General features: G+C 46.2%; 2 protein-coding genes across 4 annotated transcripts in view; both read left to right on the top strand.

Moving 5' to 3' along the window:
- The window catches only part of Dennd2c (DENN domain containing 2C), a 75,029-nt gene extending 71,025 nt beyond the window's left edge, over nt 1-4,004 (top strand). Inside the window, exons 17-19 of the mRNA XM_059265983.1 lie at nt 1,278-1,514; nt 2,038-2,124; nt 3,373-4,004. Of these exons, the coding sequence (XP_059121966.1) occupies nt 1,278-1,514; nt 2,038-2,124; nt 3,373-3,404 (356 nt within the window). The 3' untranslated portion in view covers nt 3,405-4,004. The remainder of the gene's footprint in view (nt 1-1,277; nt 1,515-2,037; nt 2,125-3,372) is intronic.
- Nucleotides 4,005-7,384: 3,380 nt separating this feature from the next.
- Bcas2 (BCAS2 pre-mRNA processing factor) lies at nt 7,385-17,019 on the top strand. 3 transcript variants are annotated; one of them, XM_059265985.1, is made up of 7 exons: nt 7,387-7,524; nt 7,607-7,699; nt 9,868-9,938; nt 10,667-10,828; nt 13,853-13,903; nt 15,740-15,820; nt 16,734-17,019. In XM_059265985.1, exons 1-7 carry the CDS (start codon nt 7,432-7,434, stop codon nt 16,858-16,860), a joined length of 678 nt encoding a protein of 225 aa, XP_059121968.1. In that variant the 5' UTR covers nt 7,387-7,431; the 3' UTR covers nt 16,861-17,019. The 3 variants fall into 3 exon arrangements, with proteins under 3 accessions (XP_059121969.1, XP_059121968.1, XP_059121970.1); XM_059265986.1 differs by lacking the exon at nt 10,667-10,828 and having other exon boundaries at nt 7,385-7,524; XM_059265987.1 differs by lacking the exon at nt 7,387-7,524 and having other exon boundaries at nt 7,608-7,699; nt 9,827-9,938.
- The last annotated feature ends 4,207 nt before the right edge of the window (nt 17,020-21,226 follow it).

Here is a 21,226-nt window from a genome sequence, read left to right on the forward strand (position 1 = left end):
TCAATCACAGCATTCTGAGGCAGAGGCAGGTGGATCTACATAGTGAGTTCCAGGCCAGCCTGGAGAACCTTGTCTTTAAAAACAGACACACAAAAAACCCACCACAAACGGAAGTATTTCCAGGCACAGTAGTTCACCCCTGTAGTCTCAGCACTTGGGAGATAGTAAAAGATCCAGAGTTTTGAGACCAGCCTGGGTGACAGAAAGATCCTAAAGAGGGAGTATGGACAGACGGATGGACAGTCAGAGAGCAGTGGAATCGTATCTGATTATTGTCTTTGTATGAGTATTTGGTGTAGTGCCTGACATGCACTAAGTACTCAGTAAATTATTTTTATTAGAATAAATCATAGTGCAATATTAGGTGAGAAAGTTGAGGAGGCAAGTGATATATAGAAGAATATAGTGCATTTGTGTTTTGACATATCTTATTTTAATTGGCTCATAGCCTACCAAGTTTTATAAAGGATCTGATATGGTGACTTATAGACAAATGGAATTTATGCACTTTATAAATTAGGCAATTTATAATGGGATAGCCAAATAATGACTGCATTGACAGCCTGAGAACGGAAAGGGTGAAATACTGGTCTGGAGACTTGAACTGCATAGCCAGCTCGGTCTCTGTGCCAGCTGGCTTTGTTTGTTGGCTGCTGCTGCTGCTGCTGCTGCTGAGGACAGGATCTCATGGAGCCCAAACTGGCCTCAAAGCTCACTGTATATTTGAGGGTGGTCTTGAACTCCTGGTTCTCCTGCCTGCATCTCCCAAGTGCAGGGAATACAGGTGTGAGCCACCAGACCTGGTTGCCAATTAGCTTTGTAAGGAGTAGACTGCTGAAGAGAAGTGGTCTGAGGACCGTATTCAGGGGAGGAGGAAGGGGCAAGAGAGAACCAAATTGTCAGTCACACAGGCGAGACGGGAGTCAGGAGGCCAGGGGAGCGGAGAGGGGGCAGATGCAGCGCAGATGCAGCGCAGATGCAGCGCAGGAGGAGCAAGAGGGGACAGTAGAAAGACAGGTTGCATTTGCATGAGTAGTGAAGCCACAGTGTGGAAGCCAGGCTGCACGATGCAGTACGAGTACCGTGGGAGGGAAATGTCAGTCAAGACAGCGGCGTTTGCTTTTGGCATGCCATGGGCTGTGCAGCCAGCTAATAACGCATATTCCTACGTTGATTCTTGGTTTTTCACGACTCTTTAGACATGGCTTCCGTAACTAGTGTCAGTATTCCTCCATTCACAAAACTTAGCTTTTCCTCTTTATCTCATTTTGAAACAGATGTGACACTCAATTCTCTGGTGTCTGAAGCATTTGTAAGGTTTTTTGTGGAGCTTGTGGGACATTATTCTCTGAATATGACTGTCACAGAGCGTGGGGAGCGTGTGTTCCAGAGGGAGCCATTCCGAAAGTCCCACACTTCCCGAAGTGTCCGCCATTTTCTAGATCTCTTCATGGAGACGCAGATGTTTGCAGGATTTGTTCAGGACCGGGAGCTTCGGCAAAGCGGAGTTAAAGGTGGGCTCTACTATAAACCAATCTCTCCTTAGTTGGTGAATACTTAGAAGGATTGAATAATAGAGAGATGTGTAGACTTTCAAGGGCATATCTGAGTTACTGTGGGAATTATCTGTAACACTGTTTAACTGTACAATAATACACTGGTAATAAGGACAGGGTTAGGGCTGGGGAGATAGGTCATCTGGTAAAGGCATTTGTTAATAACCGTGACAACCTGAGTTCATTCCCTGGCTCAATATGATGGAAGGAGAGATCAGACACCCACAAGCTAACCTCTGACCTCTACATGTGTGTTGTGGCATGCACATGCCAACCCCACACACATACATAAAAGCATGAACATACACAAAGTTAAGTAAATGAGTAAGAAAGGGGTGTAGCTCAGTAGTTCAGCACGCCTAGCATGTGCAGACCTGAGTCCGCCCACAGCACTGCCCAAAATCGAAAGAAAAAGGAAGGGCTCATTTAATTGGTTTCCAGGGTGGAGTGTTGGGCAGTCTCACCAACGTCTTCTTCCTAGGTTTATTTGAAGTCCGGGCTCTCCAGTATTTGGAAACAATTCCTGAGTCGGAACCCAGTGGGGTGAATAGAATTTTGCGGAGTCTTGGTGAGTTACTTTGCTCTCCTGTTAGATAAAAGGGCCGTAAAAGAGCTCTGCGGTAAACAAACTTCATCCCCAAGACTCATAATCCAGTCAGCAATGCAACCTCAAGCTGGCTGCCTGGACACTGTGGCCCTGGCTCCTAATGTTTCAGAAAGCCAGTCACCTCAAACGCTGGGGCTTCCCCACTAGGGTGGGCCTGGGCTGTCTCCCTTAGTGAAACCCCTAATTAGCCTTATGGTATAAGTTTCCATTTCAGATCATGAAGCTTTTCTAGGTTACATCCTTTGAGCATGCTTTTTTTTAAGTCCTATTTGCCAGAAAAATGCATACAGATATGTTTTACATATAGTTTTAGAGGGTCCATGGACCCCTGACTTGTGTCCATGGACTTCGGACTTAAAAAATACCTAGTCTGAGGGACTGGAAAGCAGAGAGGATGCCTCACTCTAATTTTGCATTTCCTTATGATTTTTAAATTCCAGTATTATATGAGAGCAGTGATGTGCCTATCCTAAACAGTGCTCTTACACTCGGAGCTTCGGAATATACGCTCCTGATAAACCCTGTCCTTACTAGCAAAGTATGCCGAAAGCTATGATTTCATCTGTACCTTGGGGTTAGATTAGATCAGGTGATAATCTTTAGGGACTTTAAAAACGTTTTCTTTGGGCTCTGCAGGGAGTAAGGCAGGTAATTAGAAATTCCAGTTTAGTTGAAAACCACTTGTATTAGATTATGTCTTGAGTTCTTTTCCACCTCTGCAATTAGACACTCGTGGGTTTTTTAGTGGCTAAACACATCAACTGATAACTTTCCATTAGGGCAACAGAATGCCTAAGATGATAAGAATGAGACAGACACCTGGTTGGGCTCCTAGTTTGGGGAGTTTCAGCCCGTGGCTGAGTGGCCCTGATGCTTTTGGGCTCATGGCAAGGTAATAATACATCATGGCAAGACATGCAGCTGTGATGCCTGCCAGGAAGCAGAGACAGGAAGGGGCCAGGTACCTGCAAGGGCACACTCGCGACCAGACCTTCTCCCTCGAGGCCCCTCCTCTTTAAGGGTCCGTTACTTTCAATAGTACCACAAGCTGGGGACCAAGCTTTTACTTGGGGGACACTTACCCAAACCACAGCACTTGACAAGGCAGCTACTCTGAGTGACTCTGAACGGCTAGGCTCTTGGTGCCTTGCCTCAGTGGTACAGCGGGTGAAGGTAAACAAGGCACTCATTCTCTTCTCCTCCTTCCAGGAAGCAAAATGAGATTTCTCCACAAGAAGTGACTCTGCCTTCATCCTAAACATAACTGAAAGTGCCAAAGAGAGCATCTCTCCAAGGGCCTGGTGCCTGGAGTCAGTCCCACGGAGTCCTTGAGAGTGTACAAGGAGAAAGGCATCAGAGGAGGTCTCTCCTGCTGCTGCTGCTGCAGGCAAGCTGGGAGCAGTCTAAACCAGTGTGCTCTCTTCTGCTTCGAATCTGAGGACTTTTCTTTTGGTTGGTTGGTTTAGGTTTTGTTTGTTTGTTTTGTTTTTGAGACAGGGTCTCTCTGTGTATCCCTGGCTGTCCTGGAACTCATTCTGTAGACCAGGCTGGCCTTAAACTCAGAGATCTGCCTGCCTCTGCCTCCTGAGTGCTGGGATTAAAGGCAGGTATCACCACTCCTGGCCAAGTTGTTTACTGTGGTGTTTTCTCTTTGGTTATTGGTGGTTACAAGAAGCTCTGTTTTGTGCTTAGTTGTCTTTTACGAGAAAAAGACTTGGAAACACTTGGTGTTGCATGTTTTTTTATTTGTTTGTTTGGTTTCTTTGGTTTTTTGAGACAGGGTTTCTCTGTATAGCTTTGGAGCCTTTCCTGGAACTCTGTAGACCAAGCTGGCCTCGAACTCACAGAGATCCGCCTGCCTCTACCTCCCGAGCTCTGGGATTAAAGGCATGCGCCATCCCCACCCCCCACCCCAGGCTGGTGTTGCATGTTTTAAAAACAATGCCAAGATGAGAATAAGGAGAAAAATGCTGAGTGTCAGGACTAGAGAGGCTCGGTAGAAATGGAGGACACTACGATTACACCTTACACGATTCTCAGCAGGAAAGCATCCAGTTGCTTTAATTCCAGTGTTTTCACCATTGATATCACCCTTTTTTCCCACGGCCTATCTTGGAGAATGTCACTCATGTTAGTACCTTAAGAAAGCAGAATCCATGCCGATCCTCCTCAGAACACGTCCTGCTGGAATAGCTTGCCTCTCACCTGTCAGCATTATTATGCTTTGTGGAATACAGCCAATATGAAAATGTCCTTTTAAGGACAGAAGCTACCTGTTTGTTGGCTTTTGGTGCCACAGTTTGCTGCACTGTGATACATTTACATATGTCATTTTATTCCAGCTTTCGATCAGCTTCATAATATTTTGCAAGAAACTGGAGTTCAGAGAGGTTAAGTAATTTGGCTAGTTATACACTCAAGGTAGAACTAAGCCAAACCACTTGACTTAGGAACACAGAGGAAGCTAGTTAGTCCTGCAGATGGAAACTTGGGCTCTTTAGTGTTGTAGTAATGTTTAAAGTTCTCCGTGGAGTGTAGCAGAGCCACCTCCAGGCCTTGATGAGACTTCAAGCTCTGGGGGTCTAGATGAGGCCCTGTTTCCTTTGCTTTGTTTTGGGTGCTGGGAATAGAACCCAGGGCCTTCTGTGTGCTCTGCCACACTACTTATTTTTCCGTTGTTGAGTTTTTATTCTAATTAGACTCAGAGTATTTCCTAAGCCTATACCTCTTCATCAACCAGATGCTGAAAATCTAATGTATGAGCAGTGCCTGGGAAAAAGGAGTTTTATCAGTGAAGGTGCAATTTTCATTGATAAATGATAAATGTTGTGGCAAATGTCAGTTGTTTTCTTTAAGCTTTGCTAAAGACGTTACCTAGCGTGGAAAAGATTCATTGAGACTTAGAAAGTGTTGTACATTGTATTGGGATACATTTGACTGACTTGTACAGTACTGTCATTATCACCCATTCAAGTGTGTCTGAATGAATCCATGGAAGACTGGTGCTGTGCAATATAGTTCCCAGATGTGGGTCCAGGGAAAAGAGCTGAGCCTGTGTCTTAAAGTGTTGGTGCCGCTTACCACGGTGGCCCTCTTCTCAGACATCTCCCCATTTGGTCTTTTCTTACACTCCAGTCCTGAAGGAACAGTTCGTATCGGTTCTTTATAAGATGGGAATAGGAGTGTTTACTGTGGTTGGTCATGGCTGTTCCTCTGCAGAGAGACTGTGCTTTGGGGGATGAGAGTCTTACCTTCTTACAATCTAAAGCTGCTTCCTTTCCTTGAGTTTGTTGTATTTTGTTTTTGTAAAATATTGTGAATTCTGAATATGTTTGTAAAAAGAACTGTTCAAGATTTCTATCAAATGTTTACAGGTCTTTTAATGAATAAAGGCATTTTAAAAATCCCACAAATCTCTTGGAGAATTTAAAATAAATCCACAGCCGGGCGGTGGTGGCGCACGCCTTTAATCCCAGCACTCGGGAGGCAGAGCCAGGTGGATCTCTGTGAGTTCGAGGCCAGCCTGGGCTACCAAGTGAGTCCCAGGAAAAGGCGCAAAGCTACACAGAGAAACTCTGTCTCGAAAAACCAAAAAAAAAAAAAAATAAATAAAATAAAATAAATCCACGTAAGATGTGTATTAGTTACTTTTCTGTTGCAGTGATAAAAACAAGCAACTTCAAGAAGAAAGCTTATTTAGCTTACAGGTCCAGGGGGTAAGAGTCCATCATGGTGAGGAAGCATGGCGCCAAGCCAAAGGCATGGAGGCAGGGGTGGGGAGCTGAGAGCTCACATCTTCAGACAGCAGTTTGGAAGCAGAGCGCCAAAGGCCTTAAACGCCCACCTCCAGTGACTTACTTGCTCCAGCCAGGCGGCAGGCACCGCCTAAACCACTGCAACAGCGCCACCCACTGGAGGCCGAGTGTTCAGATACCCAAGCCGAGGAGAGGCAGTTCTCATTCAACCACAAGTTGTGAAGCTCTTTCACTTAAACCTGTAGGCAGTACCTTTACATAAAGTCATAAACACCATGTCCATCGTAGACTAACCAGGCGTATAACTGGACCCACTTTTCCACAGCCCTTAAAAGATAAGCCTTGGTTGAATGCACATTAGGCAGAACATATAGTCCAACAATCTTTTTGCATTTACCTCTTAGTCTAGGAGATGCTTAACAGAAAATGTATACTAGCTACAGCCTGAGGGGTTGAGAGCCAATGAGGATCACTATTACCACAAATCCTAGAAGCAAAATGACTGGTTTTTATGTAGGCTCCAAAGACAAAAAATGGCAAAGCTTTTTAAACGAGGCATCCCGTAGATGTAAGTCCAGTCCTGGAAGGGATAAGGTGTTTGTCTGCAGTGCTGGGGATTGAAATGGGGCTTTACCACTGAGCTACACCCCCAGCTTCTTAAGTAAGTCTGTTAGATCTGAAAACTATCATTTTCATTAGAAACAGGCTCCCATTTGTGGTGTCTATAAAAGAACATTCTTAAAGGACCCGCTGTGACATGAGGATAAAGCAAGGACTGTGAGAAGCCCAACACTATGCGAGAGTTTAGAAGGTGAAAGGTTAAAGAGTGTGGGGAATATATTTCTCCCCTCCAGTGAAGTCCAACTTCCGAAGACCCCATGCCCCGAGTGCTCTGAGCGTTCTCACTCTTTTAAATCCCTCTCCCTTCTGCTATGTGGCTGCTAATCTCACCTGCATTGCTAGCCTCTATGCCTAACTCAAAAGGCATGGTTTCTCTGGAAATGCAATCAGTGCTCTTAACCTCTGAGCCATCTTTCCAGAGGTCCTGAGTTCAATTCCCACATGGTGGCTCACAACCATCCGTAATGAGATCTGGCGCCCTCTGCTGGTCCGCAGGCACACATGCAGACAGAACACTGTATATATAATTAATAAATCTTAAAAGAAGGGGGGGGGGGTTCCTCTCCCTCTCCCCCATGCCTTGCTTCCTGTCTGCCCTATTGTTTTTCTCTTCAACTCGAATAAAATTGCCCTCGGAGCTTCAGAAAAAAACACGGTACCCACGAAAAGACAAGCAAGGTGCCAGGCCTACTGGGACGTCAGTGCGTGAGGCCTCGTCCACCCTAAACAAAACAGTCCCAAAGGCCTAGCGGCTACACCATTAGCAGCTGAGCATGCGCCCGAGCCGAAGAGCCAGCGACGTGCATGACGTCAGCGCCGGGCGCAGGCGCAGTGGTACGGAGCTGAGCCCCGCGCAGACTCAGACGGCGCCCGTGGAGCAGAGCGCGGCGCAATGGCGGGCACAGGCTTGGTAGCGGGGGAGGTGGTGGTGGATGCGCTGCCGTACTTTGATCAAGGCTACGAGGCGCCCGGCGTGCGGGAAGCGGTGAGTGCGGGGTGTGTGCGGTGGGGCCGCCCGAGGCGCGCTGCGCTTTCCCGCCGCGACCCCGGCCTGTTCTCGTTCTTAGGCTGCGGCCCTGGTGGAGGAGGAAACGCGCAGATACCGACCTACCAAGAACTACCTGAGCTACCTGACAGCCCCCGATTATTCCGCCTTCGAAGTAAGTACGGCGTCCTGAGCCCCGCGTCCCGACCAGGATTCCTGCGGACTTAGATTTCGGGTTGAGGGCTTTAGCTGTGTAAAACGGACGTCTTCCAGGTTAACTGTTGCTTGCTGCTCATACTGCGTGTCATGGAGGTATCAGTTGGCTCAAAATAGCCAGATGAGCTTTCCGCAGGGTTCGTATTACAAGAAATACTTTATTGGTTTCTCCAGACTTGTTTAATAAAAATATTTTGGGTCTTTTATTTTTTGAGAGAGTCCCTAGTAAATTTCACAAAAGGACCCTTTACTCTTTATTCTTAGGTCCACTAAAAACAGGTATGGATCACGGGATTTTAACATTTATAATCGTAACTACCTGTGCTCTTTGCAACCACTGGAGGGAGATTTTTGAGCAAAATTGAGACGACACTTAGCAGGTGTATGAATGCCTGAACAAACATGCCTGAACAAACATGTCTAACTGCATACATTTTAAATGGTTATCCTACAAGTGGAAAACACTGTTTAGGTCCTAATCAGTTATTCAGTTACAAACTTTTAAATGCTTTAATACATTTTTTTCCTACCCTTTTAAAATGCAGCATGATTCCTTAATCCTTTCTTAATAGTTGCTAATGGTGTATTGGACTATCTTCCCTAGCTCAGAAAACAGTCCTATGAATTACATAACTGTTCATTTTTGTTCGTCTGTCAATTAACATTGGTGTTTTTGAGACTGTAGCTCAGGCTGGCCTGGAACTCAACTAGGACAGGTCAGCTTTGAACTTGGAATAGTCTTCCTGCTTCGGGCTTGTGAGTGTTGAAATTACAAGTGTAAGGCACCACATCCAGCTCTTGATGTATGAGTGTGTGTGTGTGTTTAGACAGTGTCAAGTAGTTCAGGCTGGCATTGAACTCAACATGTTGCCTGGGATAGCCTCGAACTGCCAATCTCCTTACCTGTACCTCCAAGTGCTGGGATTAAAGGCATGACCACCACTCCCAGATTTGATGTAGTTTTGATTTGCATTTTCTGACTGACTGTTCAGCTGATTTGCCTGTCTGCTTATTGTGGGACTTGTCCTTTGATTAGGTTTTTCCTGTTCTCTATATATCATGGACATTAAACCCTGTAAGATAAATAGCTGGCAGAGATTTCCATTCTATGAGGTCTCTTCATTCTGGTAATTGCTTGCTTTGTTTTGCAACACACACACACACACACACACACACACACACACACACACACACACACACGATTTCTCTGTAGTAGCCTCCAACTCACAGAGCTCCACCTGCCTCTGCCTCTCGAGTGCTGGGATTAAAGGGGTGCACTTGAGAAGCAGAGGCAGGCAGATCTCTGAGTTTGAGGCCAGCCTGGTCTACAGAAGGAGTTCCAGGACAGTCAGACTACACAGAGATGCAACGGTAACTGGGTGGCTGTCATCCAATTAATATTGGATGATTGAGAAAGGCCTTTCAGGCCGAGAGACTGCTCCCTGTGCAGGTTAGTTGTTGTGATAGCTTCCTCATCTAGAACCCAGGTTCTTACACTGTGTTGTGATCCCTCATGGGGGTCTTATAACTCAGTGTGGGTAATTCAGAGATCAAGTCCCAAATCCAAGGTTCTACAGTGCTGGTACGTATTGCAGCGTGTGACTTCATTGAAGTTGGGGGTTTTAAACTGGAGCATGTGGGATTTACACTGTGTCAGACCACACAGCACCAGAGACTGTCTGAAACATTTGTTGTGAAATGCAGTGTGACGTGTGGCTGGGGTTAAAGTTGTCTTCAGAGCTCCACAGCTGATTGTAATGCATTGAAACTGCTGGTTTAGAGTTAATCTTTGACACATGGGTTCTTCTGTGTCTGCCTCCTTTTGTGCCTAGGCAGAATGTAGAATTAAAGTGTGTGCCTATTTCTAGAGACCCTAGATAGACAAGCTCAGAACAAAACTGGGAGATGACAAGAGTTTAGCATCATGGTAGGACATGTGCGAGACCCTGGGTTCAGATATTAGTGTCCTTGGGGGGACATGTGCGAGACCCTGGGTTCAGATATTAGTGGGGGGGGTGTAACTGAGAGAAGCAAGAAGATCCGTTATAATGTAGTATAAAGTATAAAATCTCAGCATTATTTCCAGCATGATCCTGGTGCTGATTCTTTGTGTTGTTTGTGCATCAGACTGACATAATGAGAAATGAATTTGAAAGACTGGCTGCCCGCCAACCAATCGAGTTACTCAGCATGAAAAGGTAAGTGAGCTTAGGCTGGGTGACTCCGCAGTAGTGGCCGAGTGTCGCCAGCTGTGTGCGGGCAGTGGGTTAGACGATAGAGTGCTGCGTGTTATAAACATGATTGGTGTTTATAACCAATTATATTATATTAGATGATAGAGTGCTGCGTGTTATAAACATGATTATGGCCTTTTTAAAAAAACAAAACCAAAAATGTTAGCAGATATATATATTTTCGAGACAGGGTTTCTCTGTGTAGCTTTGGAGTCTGTCCTGGAACTCACTCTGTAGACCAGGCTAGCCTCAAACTCACAGAGATCCTCCTGCCTCTGCCTCCTGAGTGCTGGGATCAAAGGCGTGCGCCACCAGAGCCCAGCCAAATATAATATTTTTAAGCAGCTTTTTAAAAAGTTGATAAGGCAGACTTTACCCAAGATGGGGGTTTACATGGTGACAAATAGGGATGAGAGATGTCAGAGTCTCTGTGGCTGTTCCAGGTTACTTAACTAGTTCACGTTTATGGAAATAATTTTTGTTACAGTATACAGCTGTATATTTATTTGTATATTAGTTCTAGGGTAATAGGTTTCTTCTACTGCCTCAGTCATTTTGTGCGTGGGTGGGTGTGGGTTTGTTAATTTGTTTCTTTTGTCTTTATATAGTGGAAATATAGCCATGGGGATTCTGTTGGAAGGAGTGATTAAGGCTTGGCAAGATATGTTGGTTTATTTGTTGTATAATTTCAGATATGAACTTCCAGCCCCTTCCTCGGGTCAGAAAAATGACATTACTGCATGGCAAGAGTGTGTAAACAATTCCATGGCCCAGTTAGAGCATCAGGCAGTTCGAATTGAGAATCTGGAACTGATGTCCCAACACGGGTGTAATGCCTGGAAAGTATATAACGAGTAAGAAGCATTGGTCATCCTCCCTTTTTTATCTGTCCCATCCAGAGTTTTCAGTGCCTTTTAAAAGTGTGATATTCAGCCAGGTGGTGGTGCCCAGCACTTGGGAGGCAGAGGCAGGCGGATCTCTGTGAGTTCGAGGCCAGCCTGGTCTAAAAAGTGAGTTCCAGGACAGTTAGGACTGTTACACAGAGAAACTCTGTCTTGAAAAATTAAAAGAAAAAAAAGTGTGGTGTGCACATACTTAGAATCTCAGCACTTGGGAAGCTTAGGCAGGGGGGCTGCCACAAGTTCAGGGCCTGACTAGTTTATATATTGAGTTTGAGGTCATCCTAGGCTTATATAGCAAAATCCTGTATCCAGAATAACAACAACAATGCTAGATTTGACTTGGGAATGTATCAGAACTACACCAATGAAGGGCTTGAAAACTGCCTTAGAGTTGGCGAGTGCTAAGCTAGCCTAGTTCACATAACTAACCACGTGTTCACTGTACAGTGTAAGGAAATGAGCTTGCTCAGAGTGATTGACAGTGCAGTCCAATTCTCTCATTCACGTGTCATGTTCTCTAAAGTCCTGTCCAGGATGGTTGTTCACCTGTGGTCCAGCAGTGCTCAGCAGGCCAAGGCAGGGGGCTCACCATGACTTCCCAGCCAGCTTGGGCTATAGAGGGAAATCTTGCCTCAAAAAAAAAAAAAAAAAAAAAAAAACAGTAGCTGGGCCGTGGTGGCATGCACCTTTAATCCCAGAATTTGGGAGGCAGAGGCAGGCAGATCTCAGACTTTGAGGCCAGCCTGGTCTACAGAATGAGTTGCAGGATAGCCAGAGCTGCACAGGGAAACCCTGTCTATTAAAAAAAAAGAAATGAATAAAAAATTTTAAAAACAATTAAAAGGTGAAGTGGCCCTTGGGTAGCCTTCACAACTGGCCAGCAACCCAAACTGTTCACTGTTGTGCACATGTTTGTGAATTACTGCACACAGTAACAGTAGCTTAGGCAGGCTTAGCAGTTTAGTGGTGTAGAGTTGGGATAATGAAGATCAAAGCTGTAAAGAGATGCTGCTAGAAAGGACTCTGCTGAGCTGGGCGTGCTGGTGCCACCAGTTTAGCGCCAGGTTTCATAAGAGACCCTGTCTAATGATAAACAGAGAGAGGGGGCGGATACCCAGATCCTTCTCCAGCGTCTGCATGGGCAAATGTAACTGTCTGCTCCACTACAGAATGAGAATGATTAGCCAGGTATGGTAGTGCATGCCTGTATGCCTGTGAGGTCAGCACAGATGTGGTGTGCATGCCTATATGTCTGTGAGGTCAGCACAGATGTGGTGTGCATGCCTGTATGCCTGTGAGGTCAGCTCAGATGTGGTAGTGCATGCCTGTATGCCTGTGAGGTCAGCACAGATGTGGTGTGCATGCCTATATGTCTGTGAGGTCAGCACAGATGTGGTGTGCATGCCTGTATGCCTGTGAGGTCAGCTCAGATGTGGTAGTGCATGCCTGTATGCCTGTGAGCTCAGCACAGATGTGGTGTGCATGCCTATATGCCTGTGAGCTCAGCACAGGTATGGTGGTTCATGCCTGTATGCCTATAAACTCAGCACAGATGTGGTGGTGCATGCCTGTATGCCTATAAACTCAGCACAGGTATGGTGGTGCATGCTTCTATGAGTTCCAAGCCCACCTGGTCCACGTGGGTAGACCCTGTCTCAAAAAAAGAGAGAGTCATTAAAAAGGACCTAGTAGCACCTTGAATCCAAGCATTTGGGAAGATCAGAAGTTCAGTGCCAAACTGGGTTGAGACCTTTTCTCAAACAGATTTTTAAAAGGGTGGTGGAGTCAGATGGTAGCAGTGGTAGTGCCAACAGGCATGCCCAGGCCGAACACCACACACACAAGTGAGATTTGGAGTCATCAGACAGCAAGGAAAGTAGGCATGGTGACCCAGCTGAAGGTCAGCCTGAGCTGTAGGGTAGGACCTTGCTCAGGCGAGCCAGGCAGTGTGGAGAAGAAAGGACTAAGCATTCCATTAACTCACATTCTACTGCAGTGTCTTTTCCCACCAACTGCTGTGCACATCACCTGCTTTCCTTCAGAAATCACATTCAGAGCGTATTTTGTCTCCTCCAAACACATAGATCCTTTTCCACAGGAAGCATATGTTATCAAAGTAAACCTTCAAGAAGAAAGTTCAAACACCAAAGATCCTTTTTAGTGATCAGAGGCCAGAGTAGCACTAGAGTGATACTCTTCAGCATGTGGGGCGTGGGGAAGCTGAGGGAAAAGCTGGAACGGTACCACCGTGTGATGAAACAAGTTGGTAGAGGAGAGAAATGAGCATGAGCAGCAGCATATTGAATTTAGAAGCCAGGAAGCCAGGGTGAGGAGCCCTGGTGTCAGTGCCGGCCACACAGCCTGCCCAGGGTTGCTCCAGGAAACCTGAAAGGTGATGGATGTACTGTCATAAGTTGTTGATGTGGCACGTGGGTCTGGCAGTACCTTCCTTAACTTTGCAGCTGTCTGAACATAGGCTGAGGCAAGGGGATTGCCTGAGCATAGGAGTTCAAGGCCACCCTGGTCGGCATAGTGGGACACTGTCTCCAAGTCCTGAGAATTTAAGAAGTAACATCAGGCCAGGTGGTGGTGGTGGTGGTGGTGGTGGTGCAGGTGGTGCAGGTGGTGCAGGTGGTGCAGGTGGTGCAGGTGGTGCAGGTGCACGCCTTTAATCCCAGCACTTGGGAGGCAGAGGCAGTGGATCTCTGAGTTCCAGGACAGCCAGTGCTACACAGAGAAACCCTGTCTTGGGGTGGGTGGGTTGGGCGCTGAGTAACATCAGTATGCAAAGTCAAACTGTCAGTGAAGTGCTGGATTAAACAAGCTAATAGTTATTAATTATCTGACATACTGGACACAGAGATCCCAGGATTTAGTATTTTTAGCAGAAAAACTTGACTTTGTAATACAAATAGGTAGTTCAGTTTTCATTGATGTTACCAAGATTTCAGAGTGTATGTGTTCTTCCTTCCTTAGAAACCTCGTTCATATGATTGAACATGCGCAGAAAGAGCTTCAGAAGTTAAGGTAAGTTAGTTTTTTCTAATGAATAAAATTTAGGTGATCCCTGATAGAGCAGTGGAAGAAAACCATTAAGACTATAGTCCTATGAAAGTAAATAGCTAATCCACTTTCGTTAAGCATTTTTTAATTGGTATTGGTGTCAGTGTGTGTAAAATAATTACCTTTGAGAAATAGAAATTCATAAATTCCAAGAGGTAGATATCAAGGAGTGGCAAAAGTCAAAGTTTGTATGTTGTGGTATGTATTGAAGGGAAACTTGGGGTAGACTTCCTTGAGTGATTCCTGGTTTATAAGAAGTGGGTTGGGAAACCCTGAACAATCAATCCATAGATTGAGCCAGAAGTGTGGAACACAGCTGTAGCCCCAGAGCTTCAGAAGCTCACAGCTGGCTCCATAGTGAGACACTGTCTCAAACCCCCCAGGGGACATATGCCTGCGGGCTGAAGGGGTTTGTACCTGAAGCTACTCCGTCAGCAGGGGTCATGTGAACAGTTGGCAGGAAACCTGGGGAATTGGCCTGGCCTCCAACCAGAGGTGCTGAAGCACCTTCATAGTTAACAACTTGGAAGAGCCACACATGCTGCATTGGCAGACAGCTCCTTGGTGTAAGGCTGGTAGATTGTGACTGACAGGACCTCGTGGCTGGACAGCAGAGTGTCACACACTACCGTGTATGTTACTGAATATGTTACAAGTGCAAGAACCTGTCTGCATTTGGGCTTTTGTTTTGAAGTTGGTTTGGTTTAGACAGTAGATCATTTAACAAATCACCATTCAATATGTAGCAACTGTGATCTACCGTGCTCAGCATCTGGCACTGAGCTTGCTGTGTTCCTCAATGGAGACGAGGATAAGCTTGAAACCTGAAAACGTGTGCAACTCACAAATCTGCAATCTACAAAGAAAGAACACCTTGGGAGTTAGGCAGGACAATACCCCTGCACACGTGCATATAGGAAAGAACCTGGAAGGCATCCACTGTCTTAGTTCATACTCTGGTGCTAATAATACCACAGACTAGATAAGTGTGAAAGAAAAGATCTTTATTTTGGCTTATAGTTGTGGAGAGTCAAGGCTGAAGAGGTGCATCTGTTGACAACCCGGTTAGGGACAGATATCAGCGTGGTACGTGGAATCATATGACAAGAGACAGGAGGCTGCATGTGTGTGTTCTGGGCTCTGATTATAAAGCCACTAGTATTCTGTTCTTGCAGTTCTGTTCTGATAACTTTATCTAATCCAGCCACCTCCTTAAAGTCCACCTCTAAGCACTGTAATTGGACCCCTTCCACCCCCCAGCATCTCACAATGGCAGTCTGCTCCAGTGTGAATGTTAGACAGGGTAAGCATTCGAAGCCTAGAGGTACTCAGTGAAAGTCCCACAGCCATTGCCAGGAAAAAGTTCATGGAAGGAGGGATTTGTAATCTACATATGTGTTTGTGGGTTGGTTGGTGTTTTGTTTGTTTTGTTTTCTCCCACAGAGCATATTTTCTGAAATTTGTAATTGAGAAATAATTAGAAGAAAGTTAATTCTGAAAGTGAATTCCTAGAATTGGCCTATAATTGTGTTTGTGAGTCCTAAAGAGTTTAAAGATCCTTTCTTGCCAGGTGGTGGTGCATGCCTTTAATCCCAGCACTCGGGAGACAGAGCCAGGTGGATCTCTGAGTTTGAGGCCAGCCTGGTCTACAGAGCGAGATCTAGGTCAGGCTCCAAAACTACACAGAGAAACCCTGTCTCGGAAAAAAAAAAAAAAAATCCTTTCTTGTATTATCTTGTTCTGTTGATTTTTGTCGTATGTTAAAATGTCATTGGGTTGTATAAAATATTTTTTTTACAGGAAACATATTCAGGATTTAAACTGGCAGCGAAAAAACATGCAGCTCACAGCTGGATCTAAATTGAGAGAAATGGAGTCAAAGTAAGTGTAGGATTTCATGTGTTTTAAGTTGTTCAGTGTGTTCTAAGAGCAGGAGTTAAGATTACAGTCGTCGTAGTCACGTGGGGTCCATGGGAATCAAAGGCAGGCTGTTGATGTGCCTGTTGTTTGCTGAGTGAGGCACATGTGGAGCAGCTGTGACTACAGACCAGGGCTGAGCCACTGCTAAGTGGTGCTGGTTTACAGCCCACACTCATTACCCCAGGAACTCTTGAGGAATGAGGGATAAGAGAATTAGTTAGAAAGAGGGAGAGAGAAAACACAGCATAGACTCGGGTAGGCCTGGATCCTTATCCACCAGCCCAGAACTTTATTCCAAAGGTCCATTTATAACAGTGCCCAAGGGTGGAGCAAAAGACCTCCCCCTTGCTAGTTACAGTCACCTGGTACTCAGGCCCGTGCTCCAATCAACCTCTCCTGCAGTCCTGCTGGGTACAGCCACTAGGAAAGCTAGTGGGCTCCAACAACCTTCCACATTTTTCATCAAGCTGATGCTTCTGTTAAATTCGTCCTTGAGATTTATTTACAGGAAATAGTGATGGCGACCTCCTTAAGTTTTGTTTGTTTTTGTCAATTCTGCAATCTTACCCACCATTTTCTCAGACTCTGCCCTGTTTTCTGTTCATCTTAGGCTTTCTTCCATCACCCCTTCCTGGAAGTCTCTTTGTCTCACTCATTCTGTCCTGTTTCTGTTTATTTCCTGGGGAAAGCTTTCATCATGAGGCCATTGTAGGTTCACTTAGGGTTTTAAGAACTGATGCAGAGACATCCTGTGTCCCCTTCACCTGCTGTCCCATAAGTGTGCTTCACTTTGTTTTAACAGAAAGTTAGAAACGTTGGTGCCCCGAGTGAGACTCTGTGTTTAAGAGAAACTCCTTGTTTTTCCCTTTCCCAGTTGGGTGTCCCTGGTAAGTAAGAACTATGAGATTGAGCGGACGATCGTGCAGCTGGAGAACGAGATCTACCAGATCAAGCAGCAGCATGGGGAGGCGAACAAGGAGAACATCCGCCAGGACTTCTGACCGGGCGGAGGGCAGAGGAGCGGGCTCCACAAAACCTTCGGCCGCGGGCTTTCTCAGAGCAACTGTCTGGTTAGGTGTTTAGAGACTGTGGGCTGTGTGCACTGTTGTGTTGCTTTATATGTGTGTCGTAGCAAAATAAAGATTTTCAACACGTGGCTATTTTTGTAGCTGTAAGAATCCAAGTATTCAGAGTTTAGAATAATCTCATATTTTGTAGCAGAAGTCCATTTCTAAGGCTTCAAATCTTGTGATGAAGCTTCTTTAAGATTTCCAACGTGTTCAGGAAGCTGGGAACTTTGAGTTATGTCTTTGTGGAATAAAGTACAGTTCTAACCATTTTTTGTGGGTGGGTACAGTGAACTTTATTGATGGTATTCAGGAGAGTGGCGCTCCCTTCTGGGGATTTGTGATAGGAACAGGACATGCTCAGTGTTGGGGGCCGAGTCGGGACAGGAGCTCCTTAGCAGCCAAGGGCCTCTGTCTTCCTCACTGCTGCTGTGGTGTGTGGTTCAGGGATTCGTACTCCTCCTTGGGAGCCATGTGGAGCCATGGAGGCCATGCGGTTCACCACCCTCTTGCTATAGCCGTAGTCATTGAGTATCAGGAAATGAACTTGACGGAGGTGCTGAAGTGACGCAGCCCCAGCTGATGGTGTTCTGTGTTGAGCAGGACAGTCAGAGAAAGAGGGCCACTCCAGAGTGTAGTTCAGGCTCTTGGGTAGCAAAGCAGGAGGTCCAGCCTCTGATGGACTGAACCTTCAGCCATTCAGAAGTGGATTGATTGATTGTAAAACAAGTTCCTCATATCAAAGCCTCTTTGAAGAAAAACATCACAGCCCTGCAACCTCAGTCCTGATTGTGTACTGTTTGCAGTACCCAGCAGTGCAAGATGCTCCAGGTGTGCCAGGATAGGCTTGTGACCAGAGTCATGCAATGGTTGGAAAACTCCTTCAGAAAAACAACTCTGAATCTTCAGAAAACAATCTCTGTTCTCTACTATGATTTCCTCAAGGTCTAAGTACCTCCAACAAACAACTATTCCATTCTAACGTTATCCTGGATATGGTAAAGAACAACTATTTCATTCTAATGTTTACCCTAGATACAATTGACTACTAGATTCCCACTATACTTAGCATCAAAACTGGAGGAGTGGTCAACGGTGGTAGCACACGCCTTTAATCCCAGCACTCGGGAGTCATGAGGCAGGTGGATCTCTGAGTTCGAGGCCAGCGTGGACTACTGAGTGAGTTCCAGGACAGCCAGAGCTACAGAAAAACCCTGTTTCAAAAAACAAACAAAAGCTGGGCACTGGTGGTGCCATGCCTTTAATCCCAGCACTCTGGACGCAGAGGCAGGCAGATCTCTGGGTTCCAGGAAAGGCTCCAAAGCTACACACACAAACCCTGTCTCAAATAAATAAATAGATAAATAAGTGTTGAAGATAGTGGAAGGGCGGGCATTGCTGTTAAAGTTGCATTAGACAAGCTGGTGCTAGTGTAGCCCAGGATGACCTTTATCGTGTGTCACCACCTTATTAAACATGTCATCTTGGCAGCTCAGGTGGCATGTCAGATCCACAATGGACACATTGGGGGTGGGGACACAGTTTTCCATTTAGGTCTGGGATGACCATGCCCACAGCTTTAGCAGTGCCAGTGAGTGCAAGGATAATGTTTTAGGCAGCCCTGTGTTTTCCAGAGAGGTCACCTGCAGTCCCCTGGGTGGCGATGATGGCATGAATTGTAGTCATAAGTCCCTTGATGGTGCAAAAGTTGTTACAGCTAACCTTCATGGTGGGGGAGGGGTTGCGCTAAGCCGCTGGTGATGCAAGAAGCATTGCTGACAGTCCTGAGCTGGCTGTCATACTTCTTAGGGTTCATATCCACTGCAGACATGAGAGGCATCAGCAGAAGGGGAAGAGCTCCACCTTTCAAGTGGGCCTTGTTCTCCCTGGTGGTAGAGGTGCCAGGAAACCCCACAACAGACTCGGCATTTGATGATGGGATCTCACTGCTGGAAGATGGAGATGGCCTTCCCGTTGATGACGCGCTTCCCGTTCTGAACTTTGTGCTGTGGAATTTGCCATGGGTAGAATTGTACCGGAACATGTACACCATGTATTTGTAGTCAATGAAGGGATCATTGATGTCAACAATGTCCACTTTGCCGAGAGTTGAAGGCAGCCCTGATAACTGAAATGGCTGTCGTCCCCCCCATATAACAGGACTGACCCTAACAGGGCCCGTTGTTTTTGTTTTTGCTTTTTTGCCAGGGGCCAGTTTGCTAAGATCTCTGCCCCATATTACCTCACTATCCTATGTTGACTCATGTCTGGCTTCAATCAGATCCTCAGGAAGTACATCCAGTCTGGTAGCCAATCAGGGTCCTACCCAGCCACAAACTGGAATTGTTCTTGCTATTTTCAGTCGAACAGACCCCTGACACAGCAGACAGACCTCTGACACTGCAGCCACAGTTGCTGACCAGATGTCATGAGCCAATCATAAAATGATTCCTGTACCAGTAAGGGTCTATACCCAATCACTTCAAAATCCACTTAACCTCAGCTGGAATTCCCCTAATCCTGCTTAAAAGGAGCCTGTGAGCTTCTCTTGGGGTCACCATTTGCCACTTTGTCAGATGGTTTGACCCCCAGCATGCTGGAATTTTTTTTTTTATTATTAAATACGGTCAAATCCAGTCACTGAACTTCATCGTGTCTCAGGGACTAGGCTGGACTGCACAAGAAAATGCTGCTGTCTCTGGAAAGGGGAAGAGCAGAGGACCTAAGTGTAGGGTAAAAGGGCCAGTCAAAGAAATACACACTGGCCCTGAAACCAGAGCCAGTGAAAGAAACACACTTTGACCCTGAAACCAGAGCCAAAAGGCTAAAAAGGGCCCACTAGAAACACACTGATCCTGAAACAGCTGAAGAAACACTGCCCCTGACCAACTCAACATGAAAACCAACCAATCCCTGGGCACAAAATCCACCAATCTCTGAGTTTGTCCAAGCTCAGGGATTGAAATCCAACCAAGAAGCCCTATATAATATGCGCCGTGGTGGCACATTATATATGCCCCCAAGAAGCCCTATATAAGCCCTGTACCTGCTCAGTTGGGAGCTGCCTTTTTCCACTCTGGCAGAGGCAGCCACCCTCCTGGAGTCTTCCCTCCCAATACATCTCCTGAGTGAGGTTTGGGTGAGACCCCCCTGCCCAATAGAGGAACTTTCCCTGGAGCCAGAAGAGCTGAGCAGAACTCTAACACTTTCTGATGAGGAAACCCTCCTCTGCCAGAGCAGAGTTCCCCTGTGGGAGGGACTGGAGTTGTTACACTCCGGAAGAACCCGAGCAGAACTGTAGCAACTTCACTGGGGAAACCCTCCTCTGCACCAGGTAGAGTTGTCACACTGGGGAAACCTTTCTCTGAAGCAGGGCTGTAAACTGCTATCCTTATGGTGACTCTGTGGTATTCCTTGCCTCCCATCCCTTTCCATCCCAGCTGCAATGTTTACACTAAGAGTTTTGTTGATCAGCAAATGTTTTAACTCATCTTTGATGTCAACCTGACTTGTTTGGAAGGCACCTAGAAAGTTGTGAAGTAAGGTGGCAGTGACTTCTTGACAATATGGACAATTCGGACCCTGGAATTGGCTTGTGATGGTGTCAGGTCCAAAGGAAACTTCAGATCCCCAAACTCCAAAGGGCAGTGCATACGTTCAGAAAAGACAGTCTTGACTTGGCTCAAGCTGCACTGAAGAAGGATTTTGGCAGGTAGGTAAAAGTCAGCATTCCTCAGGAATTTGTGGAACAGGTTTAGCAAAAAAATCATTTCCACTGCGCCGTGGTGGCACACGCCTTTAATCTCAGCACTTGGAAGCAAAGGCAGGCAGATCTCTGTGAGTTTTAGGACAGCCTGGTCTACAGAGTGAATTGGGGCGGGGGAGAGAAAGGAAAAGTCATTTCCCTTACCTCTGGCCGAAGGGACATATGGCTCTTCATCTGACATATACCTGTGGTTGCACATCAAAGCCCATGCCAGCCTCCAGGCACCCTCAGTGCCCTATTTATGCATACTTGTTGAACACATCAAAGCCCATCCTGGCCCTTCTCACCACCTCCTCTACCCTGAACTCCCTCCAGCTTCCCTCCCCAGGACTCACCTTATCTTTACTACCCTCCTTATTTCCCACACCCCGCTTTCCTAGCCCTGGCCACATCTCGTCCGTTTCTCTTTCTGCGCTGGACTCATTCCGATACCTCTGGATGTTCTCTCTCTCTCATCCACAATAAAAAGCTACCCCCTGACCATAGAGTGGCCATTTTGATGGTTTCTTTATTGCACCCCTCGAACACAGTAGG

The sequence above is a fragment of the Peromyscus eremicus genome, chromosome 6 (genome assembly GCF_949786415.1).
Source record: "Peromyscus eremicus chromosome 6, PerEre_H2_v1, whole genome shotgun sequence".
NCBI lineage: Eukaryota > Metazoa > Chordata > Mammalia > Rodentia > Cricetidae > Peromyscus > Peromyscus eremicus.